Raw genomic sequence first — 23,668 nt, 5'->3', positions numbered from 1 at the left:
ACATATAGATTGTTTTATTTTTCTCTCTCTATTATTAAGTATTAATTTTTTTATATACCGGAAGGTCATACCAGCGCTAATGCAAGGGCACAAACGGAGACCAGATTGAATACGTCGCTGATAGTAAGAGAGGGCATGTAAAGATAGAAGAAGATGCAAGATGCTCTGCAAGATGGACTTAGTATTCAGGTGATATAAGAACTAAATCGCTGCCCTTCCAAAGGCCAGCTCCCAAGGAGATTATAATACATGAAACTAACTACTAGCTAGAATCCTCCATGCTCCGCGCTGTTGGCTGTGTAACACCTACGGCCTCATGTACGAACGACCAGGGGCCATTTCTGATCCTGTTGCATGCTGTTGCATCCGGGCCGTGGCTTGCGGGAAGGATGCCTTCATGCGCCGCAGCCAGGATTGATGTAGTGGAGGAAGCCACTGTGCAGGGTCTCACATTTTCTATATCTCTCCATCTCTTTTTCCTTTTCCTTCTCTTTTCCTTATAAACAATCGCCTTAGACCACTCAGCCAGACTGCCCTGGAATATAAGAAGGTCTCGTTTTGACATCATGAAGCTTGTGATGAAGCCTTGAAAAAACAGTTTTCCGAGACCAAAAACCAAACGCCCGAATATATACTGACAAGGTCTACGATGAGTATACATGTTAAGGCCGCTCATGATGTCGTATTTTGGAATATTCCGCATTAATGGCAGTTTGGCCGAGTGGTCCAAGGCGATTGACTTGAAATCAATTCCATTCGTGGGCGCAGGTTCGAACCCTGCAGCTGTCGTTTTATTTTCTGGATTTTCTTTTTCTATTTTTAATAGATCTATCTACCTAACAAGAATGTAGATAAGACGGGTAAAAATTAATAAAATAGTTTCCAACGATAATGCTAAAGTGAATAATAGCCCTTTATCCCAACTGAGCTACATAAGCACTGAAAGTGACCGATACCCATTATCAACTTTTAGACACCTATATTGAATTTCTACGCCACACCCCATCTCTAGAACGAATTCCCCGAGGATATTAGTAATTCTTAACTCTAACAAATTGGGGTTCTATATCTTACCTAGTAAAGAGAGGAAATAGGCCTATATTAGAATACTAGTCAGAAAAACCCACAGCAAAACATCAATATCTTTCCCTGATCAACACAGGAAATCAAGGAAATACAGAATACGAGCAAAAGGAGCATAAGAAGTATATATATTCTAAAACTAATCGTAACACAATACTCCAACATGGGATGGTAATCACATCTTGCCTCGCTTCTCTGAAGATGCAAGCGAGTTGATTAACTTCTTCCAGGCCCAAGGCCTCCACGGCTGCCTCCCCGAGGAAATGCGACCTCCTGGTCTCTGAATCATCCGGGGAGGTCTTCTACGATCGACCAAACAGTAACAAACAGACCCAACCTGATAAAATGCCATCTATACCACGAAAAATACGGCTCGGACCATCGTGCAACCTTTTCCGAATGGAATCTAAGAGCCCGGCACAATCCAAGTCGGAAAGCGAGGAAAGCATACGATCGGGCGGACTGGAATAAAATCGAAGTGGAAATACAGCAAAAGATAGGACCATGGCCAGGCGCACACACGCCCGGGGCCCTGGATCATATCGTGGGGGAGCTTATAGACGCTACTGCAACTGCGGTTCAAAGATACACCCTACACAAGTATGATAAAGGTCTAAGAGAGATATCACAGGACCTTCCGGTCCAAGGCTTGAGGTGCCATAGAGAGGCCATAAGATCCCAGAAAGCGTTGTGTGCCCAGGAAGGAGCTCCTGTGGTACATCTAATACGTAGTGAAATGTGCGAACCGAAGATCTTCTGCCAGCCACCCTTTCCTCCAAGCACGATAGGTGCACGTGAGTGTATAAGTATTCTTCCGGCGATTGCCACATCTCACCGTATATTTGTATAAAGACAAAATGAATCCCATGATTTGGATATTCATGCTTGGTGACGTAGTAGGCACGCTTTCTATTGGTTCAAACTGGTGGATATATGTGCGATAATTGGCGGTGATGTGTATGTCCTATCAACATTGCACCCATATCGACTATGCTAATGCGCCAGTAGTAACGGCCTCTTGATGACTGTTTTGAAAGACATGGTGCAAGAAATGGGTGGTTCTTTCACCAAAGGCCAGATCGAGGCTCTTGACAGGTCTGCAGGTACTATGACGGCTACGTATGTTCTTCTATATCACCTTCAGACCGAGGCTGATTATTTTGAACAAGAGTTGAAACTTCCGCTATCGAAGCAGAGAAGTTCAAAAAGGCCATCCAGGCAAACTGGGGGGATTACAGAGGTAAGAAAGGGTATTATCTTGCTGATATCAAATATATCAATGTTTCTGCGGAATAAGGAAGCAGGCATAATTTAGCATCCGGCCCAATCTCACCCCCATCAAGTCTGCCTGCTGCTGTTAGTTATACTAGACTTCCTAACATATCTATGCTATTTCGATTGACACATGGACCCTCCCGGTTCCATAAAACCAATAGAGCGCATGATTCCATAATAAAGATCGAGTACCTATAGGTTGGGTTACATTACCATTTTAACTGGAGATATGGGGGTATAACAGATCGCATTTTTAACTCGACAAGGCAGTGATATTTGGAGACTGGGTCTGCTATCTAATTAGATAGGGTATATATGTACTTCTAGAGTTCTGATAAGAATTGTTCAATGAATCAACACATTTGGGCTAAATCTCGGATTATGGCGGCTTGCGGATACTATTCTATCAGAACAATCTAAAAGCGTATGGACTAGTATGCATTCAGAGCGAATAAGATCAAGCGGAACCAATTCGGGCTGAAAAGATTGATTGATTGAAGAGAATAAACATGCGATCCAGGGTAGGTTGAAATACCCCATGGATATGTGGATACTCGGTGGTTACTAGTATTCTCACTACACTAGTAAAGCCTCGGAATGCTCTGTCGGCGAAATGAGATTTACCCGAGCCGCCACTCAACAAGCTTGTCATGCACATCAATTTAACTATGTCTTGACTCAAAAGTCCTAATATAAACATAATTACCCAAATTGAGAGACCAGTCTAACTCCAAAGTTGGTCTTGATCCCTGAAGATGTCGCTCACCTATTCCACCATCCCGCTCCAAGTCCAGGGCGTAAGCCTCAACGTATCTACAGTCTCCAATCTCAACTCCCGACCACCAATTCTCTTCCTTCATGGCTTCGGCTCTTGCAAAGAAGACCTCGCCGACATACTCATCCACAAAGACCTACAAGAATATGGATATTTCGCCTTCGACGCACCAGGCTGCGGCCACACGACGAGCGATAAGTTATCCGCAACAGACATCCCTTTCCTCGTTGCAACGGCAGAAGCCCTTCTAGCCCATTTCAACATCACCCAATTCCATCTTGTGGGTCACTCAATGGGCGGCTTAGCTGCCTTGTTTCTTGCGCATCGATATCCGGATCGAGTCTTGAGTTTCCTGGATATTAAAGGAAATCTAGCCCCCGAGGATTGTTTCTTGAGCCGTCAAATCTTCACGTTTCACTCGGATGATCCGGAGGTATTCCTGAATGAGTTCATCAATCGCACTCGCGCTGCAAAGTCATTCTCGAGTCCGCTGTATTCTAGTACTCTGCGCGCTAGGGTGCGTGCCGAGTCTGTACGGCCCATTTTTGAGTCGATGGTACATTTGTCCGACGAGGAGGATCTACTAGGCATGTTCCTAGCGCTGCCATTTCCGAAGATGTTTATGTTTGGCGAGGAAAACCGAGGGCTCTCGTATCTCTCACGATTAGAGAAGGAAGGCGTTGAATTAGCAGAGATTCCGAACAGTGGACATTTCCCTATGTACTCGAATCCTCTTGAGATGTATCGTCGGATGGCGGGATTTCTGGGACGGATTACTCAAGTTTTGTGAACTAAGTAAAGAAAACTTGTGAATAGGGAAAATGGATAGAACAGAATAGTATAGAATAGACCGAACTATGAAGATTGCATCATTGTTAATTATCATAATTTAACCTATTTTAACCTCAGAATTTTATTTTTATTTTCCGCATGCTGCATGCAAGTTCCTAGCAAATTACTGTTCATCAGCGGGCAAGAACTATTCCGTGGATTCGCGGCGTTCGGGAAGACGCCTCTTTACCGACAGCAGTCGGGGATTGGATCAGTCACCATGACAGCTGCTAACTGGAAAGCATATTATTTGGCCGAACTTAAAGCTACATCAATGGATGCATATAAGTATTAAGGAAACCCCGCATAATAAAATAACAATATTTGAACGGCCTCCCATGACCTTGAAGTTGACCTATCTCCGATAAACAAAATGACGCAACCCAGCATTCTTGAACGTTTATCAGCACTCGACACCAATACAGTGTCCGACGCTTTGGACTTTCTCAATCTAAAAGGCACCGCATACGACCTCAAGCCACTCTGGAACTGTCCAAAAATCGTCGGGCGCACCAGCACAGTTAAAGTTGGACCAAAGACCAGCACAGCACCCACAACCCATTTATTAACTCCCGTGATCGATGCGGTCACAACAGACGACCGTATTCTGGTGATCGCGGGGGGCAAAGATGGACTCTCTTGTTGGGGCGACATTATCGCCAACGCCTCAAAGAAGAAAGGAATTCGCGGAACTATCATTGATGGGATGAGTCGCGATATAGACGGCAGCAGCGACATTGAATACCCAGTTTACGGCCGTGGGGTAACGATGGTTAGCGCCCGAAATCGCCTCGTACAAATTGATGCGGGCAATCCGGTACAGATACGTGGTGTCACAGTTAACGAAGATGACTATGTGGTTGCCGACCGATGTGGAACGGTATTCATTCCAGCAAACCGTATCGAGGAGGTTTTGGAGCTGGGTGAGAAGATCGATCGTCGGCAGAATGGAATGGTTCAGGCAGTTCGAGGGGGTCAACCCGTCACCGAGGTTATGCACGATAAGCAATTTGAGGCTATTCGCCCCCCATCAGATGCTACCAAATCGGCCTCTGCAAGGAATCCCAAAGAGGCCACTGTTGAAGACCAAGAGCTCGTAGCTCTCTTTGCCGAGTCAGATACACCTGCTGTCTCTGATGCGCTCGATAAACTCGGAATTCCCGGACAGGCCTTTGGAATCATGCCTCTGACGGACTACAAACAAGTAACCGTCGGTCCAGCTTTTACGATTCGTTACGTACCTGCCAGCGATCCACCCGGGAGTGTCGGGGACTTCATCGACGATGTGGCCATTGGCGATGTTGTAGTCATCGATAACAGCGGTCGCACTGACTGTACCGTTTGGGGTGACATAATGACTCAGTATGCTGGTATTCGAGGCATTTCTGGAACTGTGATCGATGGTGTGTGTCGTGATGTGAACCGTGCAATTGAAGATGAATACCCACTCTTCACGGCTGGTCGCTGGATGCGCACCGGCAAGGATCGTGTTCAAGTGGCTGCTGTGAATGAGGCCGTTGGTATTGGCAAAGTGCGAGTTGAGTCGCGAGACATTGTTGTTGCCGATGCGAATGGCGTTGTGATTGTTCCACGAGCTCGGGCGCGTGAGGTGGCTCAGGTTGCGCAGAAAATCGAGCAAAGTGAAATCGGCATTAGAGATCTAATTGCTAGTGGAGCTACGATTGCTGAGGCGCGAGAGAAGCTCGGATACCATACACTTCAACGCAAGCAATAGGACTTGATAGGAGATTATTGTGAGGGAAACCGGATAAATTTGCAAGATTCTCTACTACATCATAGACAGTTCTTAGTATTGAATTTATCTAAATTGTGATTATTATGAACCGATTTTCCACGAAGCAAGAATTTGAATAAATTTTGGAGTATAGGTAACTTAGAGAAAGTTATTTCCAACTCAATTCGAATGAGATGGCTCTCTATGGATTCATCCATTTATTGCACATAATTTGCAAGAGTGAAAGGGTCATTTTTAAGTCTCTAATGATTTTTTTAAATTTTTGAAAGATCATAATGTAGTTTGGAGAATAATTCGCTCCCTATCTAGACAATGGTGAATGATCAAGCCATTCAACACGAATATCGGTTCAATGAACACGGAAAATATTCCGATGATACCCCTGTCAAGTCATATCGGCTAGGCTGAAGCTCGCCGGATGGTACCCGGGAGGATAGTTGGAATTGCATGATTTGAAGAATTTGGCCCCATGGGTGTTTGAGGCACGTCGGCGTTTGGTTCTGCTCGGCTTGAATTCATTTCCCCGAGACCATGTAAATCCAGAGGTTTTGGGAGGGCTAAACAAGCCACGGTCTTATATAACTATTTCGTTGGCTCTATTTATTTGGATATTATAATACTAAATTCATTCATCAAAATTCCCAAAGACAATTTCTGGGAACTCACGGTCGGTATAAATTAGTGCCTGTCCCAAGCATTGTTACCAACAACTACAGTACACGGCCTCAAGCAATTCAAAGATGGCAATCTTAACCCATAATCCGCAGCTGAGGCTACTCAATGCCCTCAAAAATAATGCGAAACCTATAATGACCTTTTTGGGACTACCGTCGTTTCGTACCGCACAGATCGTAGCCCAAACTGGGGTCGATGTCAGTGACTTATTGTGCCAAAATTTGAAATGAGAGATTTTCGCTGACAATCACAAAGGGCATCATCATAGATTGTGAGCATGGTTATATCAGTGATGATTCAATGCACAGTTCTACTGCCGCTATCGCGGCGCTGGGCGTGTCACCGCTGGTGCGTCTCAGGATGACCCACTGCGATTTGATTAAGAGAGCTCTAGACGCAGGTGCTCAGTAAGTCAAATACAAAGTTTTCATTATGTTATTGACCAGTTTTCTAACGAAATTCCCAGTGGAATTGTTGTGCCTCAAATCAATACAGCCGAGGAAGCAAGAACCATAGTCTCTTATTCTAAATTTCCACCACATGGACTTCGTGGACAAGGCTCGGCGTTTCCAGCAATTACCCACGGCATTGATATCCCGACATACATACAAACAGCCAATGAAACTCTCATTACCTGTCTTCAAATTGAGTCAAAACAGGGAGTTGAGAATGTTGATGAGATTTGCGCCGTTCCTGGTGTCGGTTAGTGTTGACCCATAGCTCGTGGAGGATGATGACTGTGCTGATCTGATTTCTTATAGACATGCTTTTTATCGGACCAAATGATCTCGCTCTATCAGTTCTTGGATATGTCCCAGCAAAGGGCGATGAGCCAGAGTTTGTAAATGCGATTGAAAAGATTGTGGCAGCGGCCAGAAAGCATGGCAAATGGGTCGCTCGGTTATCGAATGATGGTACATTGAGCAAGGAGCATTTGAAGACCTTTGATACTGTAGCTCTCAGTTATGACATCCGTGCAATGCAGAACTGGTATACGGCTGAATTGAAAAATGCACGATCATAAAGTTTGGAATCAGTCGTTATTTTAGCGAATATTCAAATAAGAAGGTGCTTCAGATAGTAGAGTCCACCGAGTACTCCTTCAACTCCAGCTCAGGCGGCGGAGGGAAGCTATAGCACTCGGTCTTTTTTTCTTGTAGGTAGTATTAAATGAGCAAGTGATTTTCTCTCTCTTTCAAACCGTGAGGTACATGGAATAACAGAAAATGGCTGGTGCAGAATGGAGCAGCTAAATTAAGAGATCAGGCGCTAGTATGTGTATGCCAAAGTGAGCTAAGCCTAAAAATGGAACGCTAAACTGTATTGGGCAATATGCTGTCACTGATAATTGTGTATAGAGCTCTGGAGGACGGAGTAGTTCATGAGCTTATAAGGGGGTAAATAAACCTCAAGCCTCGCCTTACCTCTAAATAAAAGCTAGGAGAGCCTTTATTACCGAATCTCAATAGGTACTTCAACTATTGGCAAATCTAGCCCCGCCATAACACAAAAGTCTGCTAAGTGCCCGTGGAAAGTTCACTAGTGAAAAAGCGGAGACGGGAAGGGTGAACCCCAGGCTCCTGTGCGGCCTCCTTACATGATAGATCAACTTCTTGGCCAGTCATCGTCATGAAGATCACTTCGTCTGGCCCCATAACTTGCCACGACCCGCCCCTCCCACGGCCCATGAATTCCATAGTTTGCGTCACTGCAAAATAGGAGACTTGTTTTGTTCTTCACAACATGCACTTGATCGAACCAAATGAATGACCCGAAGTACACGTGCATTTTTGAACGTCTATACGTCTGATACCTCGGTTTTTAAATTTCAAAACCCCAAAGCTACCAAAGCAATGGGAGACAAAATGCCACGGTCGCCGACAACCACATCCTCCTCAATCGATGACGCAAATCATGCTCCGGACAATCAAAACAACTCTACTTCCGCATCCAGCACACGGTCGATCAACAAACGCAGCTCACGCATGAGATTCTCCTTTCAAAAAGCGCCGAGCCGGACTCAGGGCGACGAATCTTGGGAAAATGCAGATTCGCGGGGTGGGACAAAATTTAATCTAGTGGGGGAATGGTTTCGGTCTTTCCGATCCAAAAGAAAGGAAGATAAGGTGGATGGACAGGACGCTCATGCTGGACCACGAAGCTCATCGCCACCTCGTCTTCCTGAACTTGGTCTTGATGGCGCAAGGCTTGAGTTTTTACCGGAGGATACAGGTGAATTTTCTACCCAACAGAGATGAGATGCTGGCACTGGTCAGATGAAAGAATTTGGAATTCAAGGTATCAAAACAAGCGGTCAAGAAGTTATTATCGGTTCGGTTCAAAGAACTTGTCGGCATATTTATTTTGTTTTCAACCGGTGTCTCGGAAGAGATTCGGAATTGGATTAAGGGTCTTTCTTTTGTTGGAAATCAGATTGGATATCGAAGTGCATGTGGATTTGAGTTATCTATGTTTGTTTATACATACCCCCAAATTTGTGATTCAGCATTGCATACATGTTGATAATAAGTTCCGATATGAACATTCAAACTCTACAGGCTTATAAAAACAGGGTTTCTGGAAGCTTTCGGGCTCAGAGGTGACCAGCTGCGCATTTCAACATGTATAAGCTAAACCGGGATGACTATCCACGGGAAGGAACGTGCACAACAATCGTAATAAACTCCCCAGATTCAGCTTATAATGATTTTCTCGAAGCACAATTCCGACTTGGTTCGTGCCTTATCATTGCTATCCCGTCCCTATCATGTATGAAGGATGCGTGCCGTGCCGACTTCCGAGTGTATTTGTAATCGATCGCAATACCTCTGAAGACCTCTGAAGAAGACGTATAAAGATGTGAGCACAGTGTCTTTAATCAGTCCGGAAAAAATACATCACTTTCAAATCAACCGTTGCTTCAATCAGGCAGTAGTCGTCGAACTCAATAAAAAATGGATCACAGAACTGCACAATGGACAGTTGCCCCAAATGGAGGCTGGGAAGGCCTGCACTGCAACAATGAAGCATCTGTCAGTGAAATTGGACCCCGAGATTGCTTAATAGAGATCCAAGCTGTGTCATTGAATTACCGTGATGTTGCCATTCCAATGGGTGCTTATCCGATGACCTCTCATGCCGGCATTGTTCCCTGTTCCGATGCCGCCGGAATAATAACTGCTGTTGGAAAATCAACATCTCGGTTCCAAGTCGGTGATCGCGTCTGCACAGCATTCAATCCAGCACATCAATCCGGCTTAACCTCACCCAAGAAGCGCAATTACAGCCTTGGGAACGTAGCCGACGGTGTTCTGCGAAAGTATGCTGTGTTCCATGAAACCGCGTTAGTGAGAGCTCCCCATACCTTGACTAGTATCGAGGCATCAACACTATCCTGTGCTGCTGTCACAGCTTGGAATTGCCTTTTTGGTTTGAAGGGTCGCGCTCTGACTCCCGGAGAATGGGTCCTCACTCAGGGCACTGGAGGGGTTAGTCTCTTTGCTATTCAGATTGCTCTCGCAGCAGGTGCCACCGTTGTCGCAACTACATCTTCGAAGGATAAAATAGCCAAGTTGAAAGATATGGGAGTGCAACATGTTATAGACTATACCGAAGAGTCTAATTGGGGTGAATGTGCGAAGATGCTATCACCTGGTGGGGAAGGTGTTCATCACGTCATTGAAGTTGGAGGCGAGACGACGATGCCAGAATCACTTAAGGCTATTCGGATGGAGGGAGTTATATCGGTTGTTGGGTTCCTTGGAGGTGCTGAATCTGAACGGAAGTGTGGCTTCGTGGATTGTTTGAGGACTTTGGCGATTGTTAGAGGGATCACAGTGGGCCCAACAGAGCAGTTCGAATTGTGTAATGCATTTATCGACAAATTTGGTATTAAACCGGTGATCGACGATACAGTCTTTGGATTCGACCAAGCACGAGAGGCGTTCCAGTACCTATGGAACAAGAAGAACTATGGCAAGGTGGTGATTCAAATTGGTTAGGTGGTAGGTATGAGATACAAGAACTTGAACCTTCAAGTTTATGGCCCGAGCTTAACGCAGATGACATGATTGCCTGCCGGTGGTTCAAGTTTTGCCTAGCATAACCGTGTTTGCTTTCCATACATCTCTTTTCTTCTGTGCCGAGTGCTCCTCCTCAGCTTCTTTTTTTCGTTAATCAATTGATATACTAGTATGTAATATTGACGCATGACTGTTCTAAACATGATATATAGTAGGAGTCATTTGACGATGCCCCCGAATCCCTGGAAAACCTTCATATAACCGTTCCTCAAGCCTCGTCTACACGGTCATTGACTGATAGCCTACCCATCGACATATATACAATATTTGAAGTCCTCAGGCTGCACTCGAAGGAATTGCCAATCTCCAGGGCTAGTGCTATGGAATCTACTCTTTATATCACACCGGAGATCATCGAGATGATCGCAAAATAGCTTGCCATGAAGCATCTTCCAACTATAATCAACTCCTTCGTATACAGTCTGCACAACGGAACCATCAAAAGCAATCTGATCAATCATGTTCCTCGCCGCGCAGCTATTGAAGCTGTGGGCGGTGTTGCTAGATTTTCAAATATTGCACTGAATGCCGTGGACTCGCGGGTACTTGCACTGCAGGGTCAAACCATAACCGTGGAGAATTAAGTCAAGCTTCATTTCCAGCCAACGGTGGATAAGATCTTGACATATGATAATAGACTACATACCATCAAGCTATCCCAAGAGCGAGAGCAAGACCCCTGGCCCCATACCGAAGGAGGCTATATGGACTACATTACAGATTCTCGAGAGGAAGAGTATTGGTGTGCCTATGTCGGACAGACTTCGGATCTATCGAGATTTGGGGGTGCTAATTTGTGTAAAAGTCCGGGATTCCAGCAATCCAATGGCCGAATGGTGTAGTTGGTTTATCGTGTATCGTTCAGTAACCGCGGAGCACAAATTTCCTTTTTAGGATAAGCGCATCTACGTGTAGCTTGAAATTTGGTGGCGGTCATTGATGTAAAAGTCCAGCTTTCAACCATCAAATGGCCGAATGGTGTAGTTGGTTATCACGTATCGTTAACAGTCACATGACTTCCTTACCGATAAGGTCCTCGGATCGAGCCCGGGTTTGGTCACTTTCTTTTTTCTTTTTATAACCAGCTCATACATCGTTCCCCTGTTCCCTTGTCTCCATCTTTTTTTCGGAACTACCGGTGTAATGACGGGGGCTCTGTACCAGAAATAATCCTACACCCCGAATCCCTCTTAATGTCTCGGTGCTTTGGCTCGCGGATTTACTTTTTGAGACTGCATATTGGGATGCCGATAGGATACCGCTTGCTAATCTTCAAGTCATCGCTTGTAGAAAGAAATTGTTACAAATATAAATTGACGTATCCCCTTCCTTCCAGCGCTGCGACCAGAGAGGATGTAACAAGGGATAGATATTGTCAATTATTTCCTGGGGTGACAGCCCTAGAAGTATCCATGTTGAAACCGAGCGCCCCTTCACGCCAAATTTTCCTATTTCACTACTAGTATCCAAGGTGCCGCGCATAAACTTCGCCCATCCATGCTATGCCATATCATCCAAAGTCTTTTTCTCATGTTACTTATCAGACGGTAATTGGAGATGTTTCAATCGAGTTCTGTATTTATGGGGCTACATGAGCAACGTCTTTAAATGCGACCTTTTCTCTCTGAATGTGGCTAGTGTCACGGACGTACTAAAATGGGGATCATTCCAAGTAGTAGCTGCTGTGACTAGGGCAAAAGACCTAGAATACCAGGTTGGAGACCTAGTATCCGATCGCGCTTATATAGCAAGGCTTGATCCGTAACAGCCAGAGGCTGTTTCTGGGTTTTGAAAGCTAACATCTAGCCCCTATCAAAGGTGTACTCCTAAGCCCGGGTCAATCCTGTCAACTTACTATCCGAGCAGTCGGTCGGTATATTCCTGGAAGGCCAGCTTTTTTCTCTTCTCTTTTCTTTTTTCAATCGAGTCTCGAATATTACCAATTGGCCAATATTGCATTGGCAACCAGCCTAAACTTGACTGACCAGTTTAGTACAATTGAAATCTGCTTAGGACTTCCCTAAAATCTGTTGGATGATCTTCCATCCCACATGTCCCCGGATCTTCATAGACAAGTAGTTACTAGGCCATGAAACCGAGAGATGCTGCTTTGATGCCTGTATAGAAAGCCTGAAATCAAAGTACCAGTTATTTGAATATGCTTGACCAGATCACTTGCTTTGTATTGACTCCGAGCTCAGGTCAATAAGTGGTTATCGGTGCAGAAGGATCCAGCTGATTTTGATCTATACTCATACAAGCTGTAACATTGATAATCATGGAAACGGACTTCAATGGGGCAAAAGTTTCTATCACCTACTCTTTGATATACTTAGAGGCTTGAAGCCAGTCCTAGTAGTTTAAGGTATTTAATATCTTGCCGAGTGTGACACTAATAGAGTTCCCCAGTAGTACATTGCCGCCCTGTAATCCTAACCACAGCTGCTTGCACACTTCTTGAAACTCTTAATAACAGTGAGTATCAATTGATTAAGGAAAGGAGCCATTGGAAGTGCAGTAAGTGAGGAATGAAAAGAACAAGAGAACGGAATATTTCCGATGAACTTTTTTGTATGTTTGAGCCCCCAGGATGATCATCTTCATTCAGATCTAGGAGCTTTTGAATTATTTGGCCCTCCAAAAATCCTGGCCTCCGAATTGACTAATAATATTGAGTCTGCCATTTTAAAATTAAAGAAACCTAGAAAATTACAAGAATGTGGAATAGTTAGAATGCCACTATCCCACGAACTGCTTAGGGTTTAGACCCATACTACGGGATCAACTACGCAGGACCCTATACTAACCTCCCACATCAAAGCTTCTCAGCTGTAAATTGGCAGAGACAGCCACTTCTAACAATAATTCAAAAGTTGCGTGCTTCATGCTCCAGCAGCATGCTGGTTGGCGTTACATCCCCATTAAAAAGGGTCCCACCAAGGGATATTAAGACGCTTAGTAAAGATATACCTTCGCAACATAAGATAAATTTCTCTTGTTGATCTTAAGGCAAAATATCATGGTAACCGGGAGATCAGACGTCTTAAGAATTGCAGCAGACTGGGAGAATCATGGGGCACGTTTATAAGATAACATACTAATGTCGCTTTTTGGATCTAGATCAGGTATATCCCAGGGTCAGGAGCGGCAAAGCTGTTAGAAACTGAGCTACAAAGTAAGGATAGCGAGCGCTGTGTGGTTCAATTTCCTCTCCGGATAGCATCCCAACAATACATCCGTTTGTGTGAGAGTGGTGGAGGATAAAGGGGTACCGAAGATGACGCAATGTTACTCGAAGTATTAAAAGGGTAGCCGGAGCCTCCAATGTTATTTCAAAAAGAACTCTATAATGGCGATATCAATGCTACGAGAACGCACATAACAGTCTCAAGGAACAAGAAAATCAACGTTGGCAGAAAAAAGAAGAAGAAAGAATGCGGCCGCAGGCCCCGGTCCTACCGTACACAATCAGAATATAGGACAATCAAAACAAAACATGTAAAAATTTAAACGGGCATCAACAACATGCAGATCTGAGCCGTCCTAGCTCGTCAAAACGCCGGAGGCCCCCTGAGGGCACCACAGGAAAGTTTTTTAAGGCGTGGAGCAGACATATCAACTGCGTTAAAGGTCTTCTTATACATATTAGTCTATAGATCTGCAAATAAGGTGTTTTCGAGATACCATCTTTCAGGCGATGAGTGAATGTTGGACTGGCCAAAACACTGAGATAGCAGTGCGCTCAATATGTTAATATTGCTACGAAGAGAGGGAAAGGAAGCTACAGCAACCATTCAGATGTAATGTGGGACTCGGTGGCCGTTCTGCCACCTCCCACCGTACCGGTTAGTACTGCCACTGTATTCCACCCGCTCTCTCGGCGCTCATAACAGAAAACAAGAAGCAAAAGAGAAAACGAAAAGAGTAAAAAAAAGTGACCAAACCCGGGCTCGATCCGAGGACCTTATCGGTAAGGAAGTCATGTGACTGTTAACGATACGTGATAACCAACTACACCATTCGGCCATTTGATGGTTGAAAGCTGGACTTTTACATCAATGACCGCCACCAAATTTCAAGCTACACGTAGATGCGCTTATCCTAAAAAGGAAATTTGTGCTCCGCGGTTACTGAACGATACACGATAAACCAACTACACCATTCGGCCGCTCTTGTTGGAAGGCGTGGAAGTATTGACTATATCACCCAAAACCTTTTTTATAAGACGCTAGCGTGGTACACGGTTGGAATATTGCCTCTATGTACTATATAGCACCCCAGTGTTGTTAACTCAGCTCTGCGTCTCATGAAGAAGCCACTTCCGTCTTGTTTTTCGCATTGCAATGCAGCTTTCCTTTCCTTGAATTTGCATTTTTTTGACTTTGCATTGAAATTCCTTTTCTTTGCTTCTGACCCCGAAAATGGGCTGTCTACCGCTGGCGAAGGCCCAGTCGTAAGCAAAAAAGAAAGAAATCGCTGTCTTCTAATTTCTCCATTGTAATTTTTTATCACCCCGAAATCTCCCATCCAAGCTCCCCCGGGGAATGATCGTCAGGCCCGAAGTATCTCGGCAAGTCGATCAACTGCAGGGCACGCAGAGCGGTTTCCAGCGAAGCAACTGATAACCTAGGAGTTCAAAATCTATACTATACCACTTATGACGATGATTCAAACAGGATGAGAATCTGTGATTGAATATGATTTATCGTCTTAATTTTTATGCATATGCTCAGCATATGCCAGGCACTCGCTATTCCCATTGAAGATTTAGGATGATCGACCGGCCATACCAGTCTTACCAGATTTAATGCAAGCGTACTTGAAATTGGAGTGAGAAGAATTTGGACTTCGTGAAGAGAATGCATAACAGCAACAGTACATACTGCCCGGTTTTATTCCGTGCCGAACATCTACTCCTAATTGATCCAAAAAAAAGTGGCCCCCAAACTGCTAAGCACGCACTAAATCCCATTTGGCTTATCCCCACCATATAACCTTCAAGCCCCTCCATCCCCCTACTTATACGTCATCTTAACATAACTCTTCAGTTCATTTCAACATCCCCTCTCAACATATTTGCAACACAAAATGACAGAAGAAAACACGTCAACTCAACCTCGCCAGCGGAAGGTCATACCCGCCCCAGGAGAGCTTCCCGACGCTAAGCGCGATGCCGCAAGGGCATTCGAGGCCCTCAAAGCTGGCGGTGTCATAATAGTCCCTACAGACGTCGGATACGGCATGATGGCCGCTAGCGTCGAAGCAATTGAGCGATTCTTCGCTGCCAAAAAGCGAAAAGCAGGCCATTCGCTCGGAATAATTGGAACATACAATCTACACAAGCGGCTACACGATCTCCCAGAAGAGAAGTACCTGGTTGCTGGCACAATTTTCGAAGAGATGGGAGTCACTATTGGTGTTGTTGGGAAAATGAGAGAGAACATTGACGAGTTGCTGCCCAGTCATTTATTGCCTACGTTGGATAAAGTAACGAAGAAGGGTACATTGGCTATGGCTTTCTCCGAGAGTCCGTTTCATCGGGAGTTGGGAAGACTGAATGATCTTAACGACCAGATTATGATTGGTAGTAGTGCCAATTTAACCGGCCAGGGGCAGAAGTTCCGTGTTGAGGATATTGAGCCTGAGGTTCTTGAAGCTGCTGATCTTGTTGTTGATTATGGACGACAGAAGTATCATTTCTCTGGACGGGCTGGTACCATTTTGGATTTGGATAATGAGCGTGTACTTCGCATTGGGGCTTGTTATCCTCTCATTGCAGAAGGTCTGACTCGTTGGTTTGGGTGGACAGTGCCGGAAGATCCTGACTGGGATTCAAATCAGAAAGAGGTGGGAATATCGATCAAGCGTGAAGATGGTTTCAAAGTATAAGTGTCTATATGTGGTCTATTTGCACATTTTGGTGCCTTGATTGTGAATAAATCGTTGTTCATGCTCGTATAATCGAACCGACATTGAAGCGGGGGTTTTCTGTGCTATTGGAGAATCTATTATTTAGAACCTAGAAATTAGGATGTATCATCTCCAGTCAACATCATACCTAGTAGAAAATAGCTAAATCTTGGCAATCGGCATAATATCCAAGCACCGTCTTACTCAATGTTGCGCGCCCTTTACTGATACAACGTGGGGGCCAAGTCCACTTTCTCCACACGGCAAGTTGACCCCGGAATACTATACCAGGAGTGCCTACTGGTGATACATACCAGTAGTAGTTCATCCACATACATCATAGTGGGTGCATGGAAGTATATAAATGAACATGAAAGTGCTTAATGAATCATCCATCATAATGCAACTTCATATGTATAGTTCATACTTAGGTATACAAGACCTGGCAACAGTACCAAGACCGTTACATTCCCATCCAAACGGCCCCCAACAAAGAAACTAGCGCCAAGACAGTTTTTTCACTAATAGCTTCCAGGCTTGCAACCGAACTGCTCGTAGCAGTCTGTGCCGCACTCCCGGTAGGCGTTGCGGAGCCCGAAGTCGTAGCAGTAGCCGATGAATTTGCGCCCTCGCGGAACCAATTCGCAGCCACAAGATTATACAGTCCGGTATCATTCATGAATGGCCGTAAAGGGAGATTGACCCGATTCAAGACATTTGACAGATTCAAAGGCAAATATGAGTCGTAGGTAGAGGGGATATTAAAGTTATCTGGCTGGCTGAAGAGTAATAGTGTGTAGTTGTGCGGTGATGTACCCTGCGGCATGGGGGCGACATATTCGGCTACGACGTCCCCTTTCGAGTCTGAGGTGCTGACGTTGGATATTATCGTGTGCAATGCGACGGAGAGAGGGTCAGTGGCGTTGGTGTCTGGGTCTATCATCATGAAGACGTATTTTTGATTTTGCTTGATGCCGGATCCTGACTCGTTCAGGTTTGGATGGGGTTGGTCTGCGGTTTCTGTTCTTGTGTTAGTAGATATTCTTTCTAGGCTGTTTTATGAATAGTTTTTGGGATAATTACGGCCTTTGCTGAGCGTTTTGCCTGGGTGGACCTCTACTGTTTGGTTGGAGGTACTGAATGACACATTTAGAACATGGGATGGTACGCCGATGATTGATAGCTCTGCTGGGAGACTGCCAGCTGATGCGAATCCGGTGGCAGCAAGCGCTGCGGCGGCAAATATGATTTTGTGCATATTGAGCTGAAAAATGAGCAAGACGAGCCGGTGAGAAGCAAAGGAAGGAGTTCTAAGGTGTTGGAGTGGAAGGGTCTTTTAATTGTCTGAGGTCTCCAAGGGTCTTTGGCCCCCACCCGAATTTACTGGGGCGTCGGCATTAGTGCGAGATTAATTTCTCATAACTGGGGCTTGAGCATGCATTTAGGTCCAGCGAGTAACATTCAAATCCGATTTGCATGGGATTCAATGAAGTTTTATAAACGACTTGTTCCCTGTGGAGTACGAGGAGAACGATATCGTTGGAATGGACGGATAAGGAAGCTGATTGGAATGTGTGGATGGCATTTGAATGATCTTCACGCTAGCCTATCGTCATATGGTATCTTGAAAGCAATTGGAACTAAACTAAATGGAAAAAGGTATCTGATCGCCAACGCCAGGTTGCCCTTCCGGCTCGATGCTCAAAATAGCTAGGGGAGCAAATGAAGAAACACAAAAGAAGCAAGTAGCTAGCAATGAAGAAAAAAAGATGTATCAAATCAAACGCCCATCAAATCACACCATGCCGTACCTTGAAAATTGATATCTTGTCGTCATAAAAGAGGATTTCCTGTAATCGAAAGTGGACATTAGAGGCACCAGGTTCATCAGGCTCGCTTTCGAGGTCTTCAGAATCATCAGAGTAACCAAGCAAGGAAGTTTGGCTATGAGAGACTCGTGGTAGATCATGTTCGTCATCGCTGATGTCCACTGGCTCATCATCTTCAAAAGCAGATAATCCGTCATCGCCAGGATGAGTGGAAGAATTTACTGATGGAGGTCCGTCCATTTCAAGATCGTTACCCGCTCCCGTTCGCTCAAGGATTTGATAGCATTTAGTGAGCAGACCGATGTATGTAATCTTGAGCTCTGGGCGAATGCTAACAATATCAAGGACTTGCATGGCGAGCTCTTTCAAGTCCCGGTGAACAAACTTTCCGATGTATGGTAGATAAAGCGCCCGTAATTGCGTCATTTTCGGTAGTCTTTGGAGAAAGAAATGCTAAGAGGACGTTTGGTTAGATCGGTTGTGTTGGGGAGATTATCTTTTTAAAAGATGTGATTTCTTACCCAATCTCGATAATGCAAGGCCATTCCCAATTCTCTCAACTGTGGCATTCGCCCACTAGTAACAAATGATACCATATCATGGTTGAACATCCATCTCTGCCATCGCGGGTTGTTGAGCTGGGTATCGACAAGCCGATCAGATGCATCCACAAGAATCTTCCGGAGACTTAGGCGGTGCTTTCGAATAATGTGTCGATAAATTGCTTCAATGTTAACGTTCGATTCAGCATCGGGAGTCTGGTGCAGGTAAACACTCTCCAAAGTATTTGGAGCCAGAGTATCTTTGATGAAAAGCATCAAGTATGGAGTTACAGTATCTGTTCGAAGATGTTGGATGTTCAGGGGAAAGTCTTGTGCGCTAAGACTTGATCGGCGCCTTTCACCTGCCTGTGCTCGCTTTGGGGGTAGTTGAGGTGGTGCGTATTTTCGACGAAGCGTCCGCCAGAGGTTTTCGTGTTCCTCGCAGCCCATTAACGTGAGAGTGGTAAGGCGAGTCCAATCGATTGTTGGCAGGAGATGCGGAATAGATAAAGGAACTCGTTCTAATTCCAGAACCTCAAGATTTAATGGAACACTTGCATTAGATCTAGCTGGATGGGACGCATTCAGAGGTAGGGATTTGCTGTTAGTCACTTCCACTACCTTTATGTTCTGCGGGGCAGAATCGGGTACAGCACTTGAGTTATGGTGGTTAATTGGGTTATCGCTCTTCGCGTCTTTCACTGTAGATCCCTCTGAGGTCAAAGAGCCAGTGGTAGTCAAGGATGGCGTTACAGAGTCGTCCACCTCTGGTTGCAATCCGCGCTTGCTGAGAATGCTAAGAAGACCACCAATTTTTGGCCAGCTTGAGGTGGAATCCTCAGGATTACCGGTCTGTTCAGCACAGCGCACCCAGTCAGCCCTGTGTGCCTTTGATGTAATCCCAATGCGTAACTCAACCAGACGATGGCGAGAACGCTCAATCAAAACAGCAAGCTCTTCCACATAGGCCGGCTCGTCAATATCGAGAACAGCGATACTCCTAAGCGGCGGTAGGACAGATAGAGAGGGATGTTCCACGTGTTTGTATTTCTGTAGTAGTCGGCCCTCCAGTGTTGACGCTGCTGCCGACCCAGCCGGAACGCGCAAAATATTATCTGAGTTATCATGCCAGCGAACCCACACTCGATCCAGGCGGCAATTATTATCGGGTTGGTCGGCCAGAGAAGCAAGCGCAAGCCATATTTCGCGAACCACGCCTGTTGGCATGTCCCATATGAAAGCTTCAAGATTGATCATTCTCGCTACAGCTAGCGCCACCAGTGTCCCCAGCATCTTGCCAACCTCTCTGTTCACTGAATATTCCTGCACCCAGCTCAGTGGACCGTTTCCGATCGAGAAAGTGCGGGTAAACTGCGCATAGTGGTTTCCATGACGTTGCAGAGGCCAGCTGGGACTCCTTGAACGTTCCCCACGTCGGAAAACATCCTCACCCATCACTAAGGTTGATAATCCATATGACAGCGCGTCTACGCCAGAATAGTCCTCGTTTGCCGGATGTAAGGACTCCGGCCAGACAATATCGAATCGAGAGTACATGTGAGGAATCGTCAAGGAATGCATTACAGAGCATGTTAAGGCGAGAGAGGTAAGGTCATTGGTGTGTGTAACCTAGTAAGATGCAAATATTAACGCTGTGTCCCAAATTCATATACTGTCAAACAAAGATGGATCCTACTTCTTTGATAATGTCCTTCAATACATCAATAGGTAATTCTAAAAGTTGAAGTGGTTTCTTGGGTGATTCAACGACCTCTTCGTCAGTCATTTCAGAAGGTGATACATTGCAGTTGGATAACATCGATTCCGTAGTGCCGAGTATGGACGTCCGAGTCCGAGCAACGCCTTGGTCGGAGCTCTCACTTGAATTGGCCTCGAGGTTCAATTTCCTGAAAGGGGAAGATAATAGTCGCTGTTTAGCCAAAGCTTCAGGCTCTATCGAAGGAGTGCTTTGGCTTGAAACAAAGTCATCTTCATCAGAGGACATGGAGACATCGGAGGCCGGCCGAGCCCAATCGGAGCTGGTCTCCGCCATCAGGGGACGGGGTGGATCTTCCTATCGTGGCCGGGTGATAGGACAGGTGCTAGCTAAGGTTAGTACGGGTACTTTAAGCCCTCCCAGCCCTAAATGAAGTAAGAACTCCCGGCTCGGGGTATCGGACGTCGCATCAGTTGAGAAATGTTGTGCAGGGTGGATGGAGAACGAAGGGGTCTGGGGGAGCGATAAACTAGTGGAGTGAGCTGGGTCGCTCCCGAGGTCCGTTGCTGATCACCGGATATGGTTTAGGTAAGCGCCACCATCTGGCCCAAACTATAGCTACAGTTTGAGGTACCAACTTTGATAGCCAGCAAAAGACGCTGAAATCTGTTTGGAAGCCTGGGATCTAGTTGAGGAATTAAGAATAGGACTATGTATATATCCAACAGTTTTTACAACACGGTTGTAGATTAAGTAGTAATTTGACGATACTTTCGCTACCTTATGTGCCTGAAGAACAAGCCCAAAATTGGAACTTGCCCAACCATTTAAAAGAAACATTATGAATAGTAGCCTGAGGTATCCATGTACTAGATACTCACGCATGATTGAATTATTACTATTGGACTTGTAGTGAACTACATAAAATCATTTTTGACGCAACAAAACACATAGCAGTCTAAGATCCCCATGATTCATTAAGACTCAGCCTCGCCCCAGTTTTTCTAGGTTGATGGCAGCACTAATACACGCCAGATGACTGAAGGCTTGGGGTGTGTTGCCCATCTGCTCGCCTGAAATGGCCACTTCTTCAGAGAACATTCCCAGGTGGTTTGAATAGGACAGGATATTGTCGAAATGGGATAGAGCGAGCTTCCACATATTCGGAATCGGGACATCAAACTTGGCGGCCTGTTTACGGAGAAGGAATTAGCGCGAATTTAATTTCTGCATGTCGCACGAAGAAAACAGGAGAGGAAAAGTTCACATACACGAGCCATGGCCTCGACAAGCCAGAAGGTAACCATGATAAAGGCACCCTCGCCACCACCAACACCTGTGAAACGTAAGTTAGTAAAAGCTCACAAAGAGAGAAACCAATAGATATGAAAGTGAAAGATATTAAAAATCTGTATAAATGGCACGTACCATCATTAGCTTTTTGATGGTCATATCGAAAGACCATTTTAGCGCTTGACAACCCCTCTTTTTCGGGGCTTTGCAGAATCTTCTTGAGGGTGCTGATAAACCGCGGGTCATTTGGTGCGACAAAGAAGACGAGAGGAGCAATTAAGATGGAGGCATCGAGAACCTCTGGACTTTCATAGCTTTGACAGAAATGCTGGCGTTCGTTATTGAAGCCCCTGGTCATGATCTCATCATACAACTCATCGCGCACTTGGACCCATTTGAAGCGATCGGGACACGGCAGACTGGATCGTTTCTCAGCAAGCCGAATCCCGCGATCAAGTGCCACCCAAAGCATGACCTTGGAATAAATGAAATTCTGGATCTGGCCACGAGACTCCCAAATAGACATGTCCTTTTGGTTTCGAACACCAATCACATAGTTCACCATTCGTCGAATTGAAGACCACTGATCGTAAGTGATAGGATTTCCATGCTTGTTGTAGAGATAGATGCTATCAAGCAGCTCGCCATAGATGTCCAACTGAGTGTGGAAGACGGCGGCGTTGCCGACACGGACCGGCTTGCTTCCCTTATAACCGTCGAGATGTTCCAGTTCCACCTCGGGTATGTCATACTCCCCTCGGATGGTGAACATAAGTGGAAGGAAGGGCCGTTTGCTCTCGGGATCAACATCCTTGGCTGCATGTGGGAAGATCCGGTCGAAGATAAAATTAACATAAGCTTCTGCCTCCCGACTGTATCCCATCTTCAGAAAGACGTAAAGCGTGAAAGCTGTGTCTCGCACCCATGAATAGCGATAATCCCAGTTTCGGGAACCGCCAACATTTTCTGGGAGTGAGAAGGTCGGCGCAGCCACGATCGCACCTGTTGGCTTATAAGTGAGCAACTTTAGAATTAAAAGACTGCGCTCCACGGTCTCGCGATAGTGGCCTCGGAATGCGCATTTTCGAGTCCAATCCGTCCAATAGTCAGAAGTCTCTTCCTCCATTTTGCCCAAATAAGCAGCAATGGTTGCGGAACTAGGCATGGCCTTTTCGGGGCTGTGCAAGATGAAGTGCATGGTCTGTCCTTCAGAGATCTTGATCCAAGCGACTATTCCTCGGCCTTGCAAGCCTTGTCGTTCCTCCAATGTAAAATTGGCCTTTGGATACCCCAGCTTGTCTGGCTCTCTCGAGTCGGCAAATATCTCAAGCTCTAGACGCTCAGTCGGACTCTCGAAGTGGACCGTCTGCAGTCGATGTTTTTGCATATCATTTTCTAACTTGGCCCGAGTGTTGTGCGAATCTCGTGCATAGTTGAAAGCAGGAAACATTTCAACTTGTAGTTCCATCGATCCACGACTGCATTCCAGCTTTCTCAGAACGCCAGAATGCTGTAGTCCAGACTTGAAACGGTTGGTACCGGGATCGTTGCATGGACAATATCCAGACAGCAGTCGGCCTGACATAGCACTTTTCTTGGGCGTCACCGGGAAATAATCCAGCATGGTCACGACACCATCTTCGTTTGTCCATCGCGTCTCCAACAGGTTCGAGTACGGCAAGTATCGCTGTTTGCTATGGGGGTCGACCACGGTTTTGTATGGGTCAATTGACCAGAAGCCTCCCTTTTTGTCATCCAACAGACGGCAAAATACCGAAGGCGAATCGAACACCGGCCAGCACATGTAATCCAAACTGCCCCCCTTGCTCACCAGAGCACACGTGTGCATATCACCAATCAACCCGTAATCTTCGATTGCGTTATATTGATTATCTGACAT

At 45.5% G+C, this 23,668-nt stretch overlaps 11 protein-coding genes across 11 annotated transcripts; 8 read left to right on the top strand and 3 right to left on the bottom strand.

Annotated features, from left to right (window-relative positions):
• Nucleotides 1–2,104: 2,104 nt before the first annotated feature.
• Nucleotides 2,105–2,379, top strand: N7478_002380 (uncharacterized protein; the record flags this gene model as incomplete). The annotated part of the gene is made up of 2 exons (XM_056918594.1): nucleotides 2,105–2,202; nucleotides 2,253–2,379. The coding sequence occupies 2 exons, from the start codon at nucleotides 2,105–2,107 to the stop codon at nucleotides 2,377–2,379; spliced, it is 225 nt and encodes a 74-aa protein (XP_056781752.1).
• A 734-nt stretch (nucleotides 2,380–3,113) lies between these two features.
• N7478_002379 (alpha/beta fold hydrolase) lies at nucleotides 3,114–3,923 on the top strand (the record flags this gene model as incomplete). Its single annotated transcript, XM_056918593.1, has 1 exon — nucleotides 3,114–3,923. The coding sequence occupies one exon, from the start codon at nucleotides 3,114–3,116 to the stop codon at nucleotides 3,921–3,923; it is 810 nt and encodes a 269-aa protein (XP_056781751.1).
• A 414-nt stretch (nucleotides 3,924–4,337) lies between these two features.
• Nucleotides 4,338–5,699, top strand: N7478_002378 (RraA family protein; the record flags this gene model as incomplete). Its single annotated transcript, XM_056918592.1, has 1 exon — nucleotides 4,338–5,699. The coding sequence occupies one exon, from the start codon at nucleotides 4,338–4,340 to the stop codon at nucleotides 5,697–5,699; it is 1,362 nt and encodes a 453-aa protein (XP_056781750.1).
• A 737-nt stretch (nucleotides 5,700–6,436) lies between these two features.
• On the top strand, nucleotides 6,437–7,419 carry N7478_002377 (HpcH/HpaI aldolase family protein; the record flags this gene model as incomplete). The annotated part of the gene is made up of 4 exons (XM_056918591.1): nucleotides 6,437–6,592; nucleotides 6,651–6,802; nucleotides 6,862–7,097; nucleotides 7,157–7,419. Coding segments are annotated over 4 exons (807 nt in total), but the record flags the coding sequence as incomplete, so codon positions are not given.
• Nucleotides 7,420–8,260: 841 nt separating this feature from the next.
• N7478_002376 (uncharacterized protein) lies at nucleotides 8,261–8,653 on the top strand (the record flags this gene model as incomplete). Its single annotated transcript, XM_056918590.1, has 1 exon — nucleotides 8,261–8,653. One exon carries the CDS (start codon nucleotides 8,261–8,263, stop codon nucleotides 8,651–8,653), a length of 393 nt encoding a protein of 130 aa, XP_056781748.1.
• Nucleotides 8,654–9,349: 696 nt separating this feature from the next.
• N7478_002375 (zinc-dependent alcohol dehydrogenase family protein) lies at nucleotides 9,350–10,396 on the top strand (the record flags this gene model as incomplete). Its single annotated transcript, XM_056918589.1, has 1 exon — nucleotides 9,350–10,396. One exon carries the CDS (start codon nucleotides 9,350–9,352, stop codon nucleotides 10,394–10,396), a length of 1,047 nt encoding a protein of 348 aa, XP_056781747.1.
• Nucleotides 10,397–10,857: 461 nt separating this feature from the next.
• N7478_002374 (uncharacterized protein) lies at nucleotides 10,858–11,319 on the top strand (the record flags this gene model as incomplete). The annotated part of the gene is made up of 2 exons (XM_056918588.1): nucleotides 10,858–11,019; nucleotides 11,080–11,319. 2 exons carry the CDS (start codon nucleotides 10,858–10,860, stop codon nucleotides 11,317–11,319), a joined length of 402 nt encoding a protein of 133 aa, XP_056781746.1.
• A 4,246-nt stretch (nucleotides 11,320–15,565) lies between these two features.
• On the top strand, nucleotides 15,566–16,366 carry N7478_002373 (uncharacterized protein; the record flags this gene model as incomplete). Its single annotated transcript, XM_056918587.1, has 1 exon — nucleotides 15,566–16,366. The coding sequence occupies one exon, from the start codon at nucleotides 15,566–15,568 to the stop codon at nucleotides 16,364–16,366; it is 801 nt and encodes a 266-aa protein (XP_056781745.1).
• A 484-nt stretch (nucleotides 16,367–16,850) lies between these two features.
• On the bottom strand, nucleotides 16,851–17,645 carry N7478_002372 (mitochondrial 54S ribosomal protein mL38; the record flags this gene model as incomplete). The annotated part of the gene is made up of 2 exons (XM_056918586.1): nucleotides 16,851–17,407; nucleotides 17,471–17,645. 2 exons carry the CDS (start codon nucleotides 17,643–17,645, stop codon nucleotides 16,851–16,853), a joined length of 732 nt encoding a protein of 243 aa, XP_056781744.1.
• A 532-nt stretch (nucleotides 17,646–18,177) lies between these two features.
• N7478_002371 (uncharacterized protein) lies at nucleotides 18,178–20,811 on the bottom strand (the record flags this gene model as incomplete). Its single annotated transcript, XM_056918585.1, has 3 exons — nucleotides 18,178–18,669; nucleotides 18,738–20,387; nucleotides 20,455–20,811. The coding sequence occupies 3 exons, from the start codon at nucleotides 20,809–20,811 to the stop codon at nucleotides 18,178–18,180; spliced, it is 2,499 nt and encodes an 832-aa protein (XP_056781743.1).
• Nucleotides 20,812–21,459: 648 nt separating this feature from the next.
• N7478_002370 (glycoside hydrolase family 15 protein) lies at nucleotides 21,460–23,668 on the bottom strand (the record flags this gene model as incomplete). Its single annotated transcript, XM_056918584.1, has 3 exons — nucleotides 21,460–21,666; nucleotides 21,747–21,811; nucleotides 21,904–23,668. 3 exons carry the CDS (start codon nucleotides 23,666–23,668, stop codon nucleotides 21,460–21,462), a joined length of 2,037 nt encoding a protein of 678 aa, XP_056781742.1.

Source organism: Penicillium angulare (genome assembly GCF_028827245.1).
Source record: "Penicillium angulare strain IBT 27051 chromosome Unknown utg000003l_segment0_segment0, whole genome shotgun sequence".
Lineage (NCBI taxonomy): Eukaryota > Fungi > Ascomycota > Eurotiomycetes > Eurotiales > Aspergillaceae > Penicillium > Penicillium angulare.
This window is presented reverse-complemented; position numbering and strand designations above follow the sequence as displayed.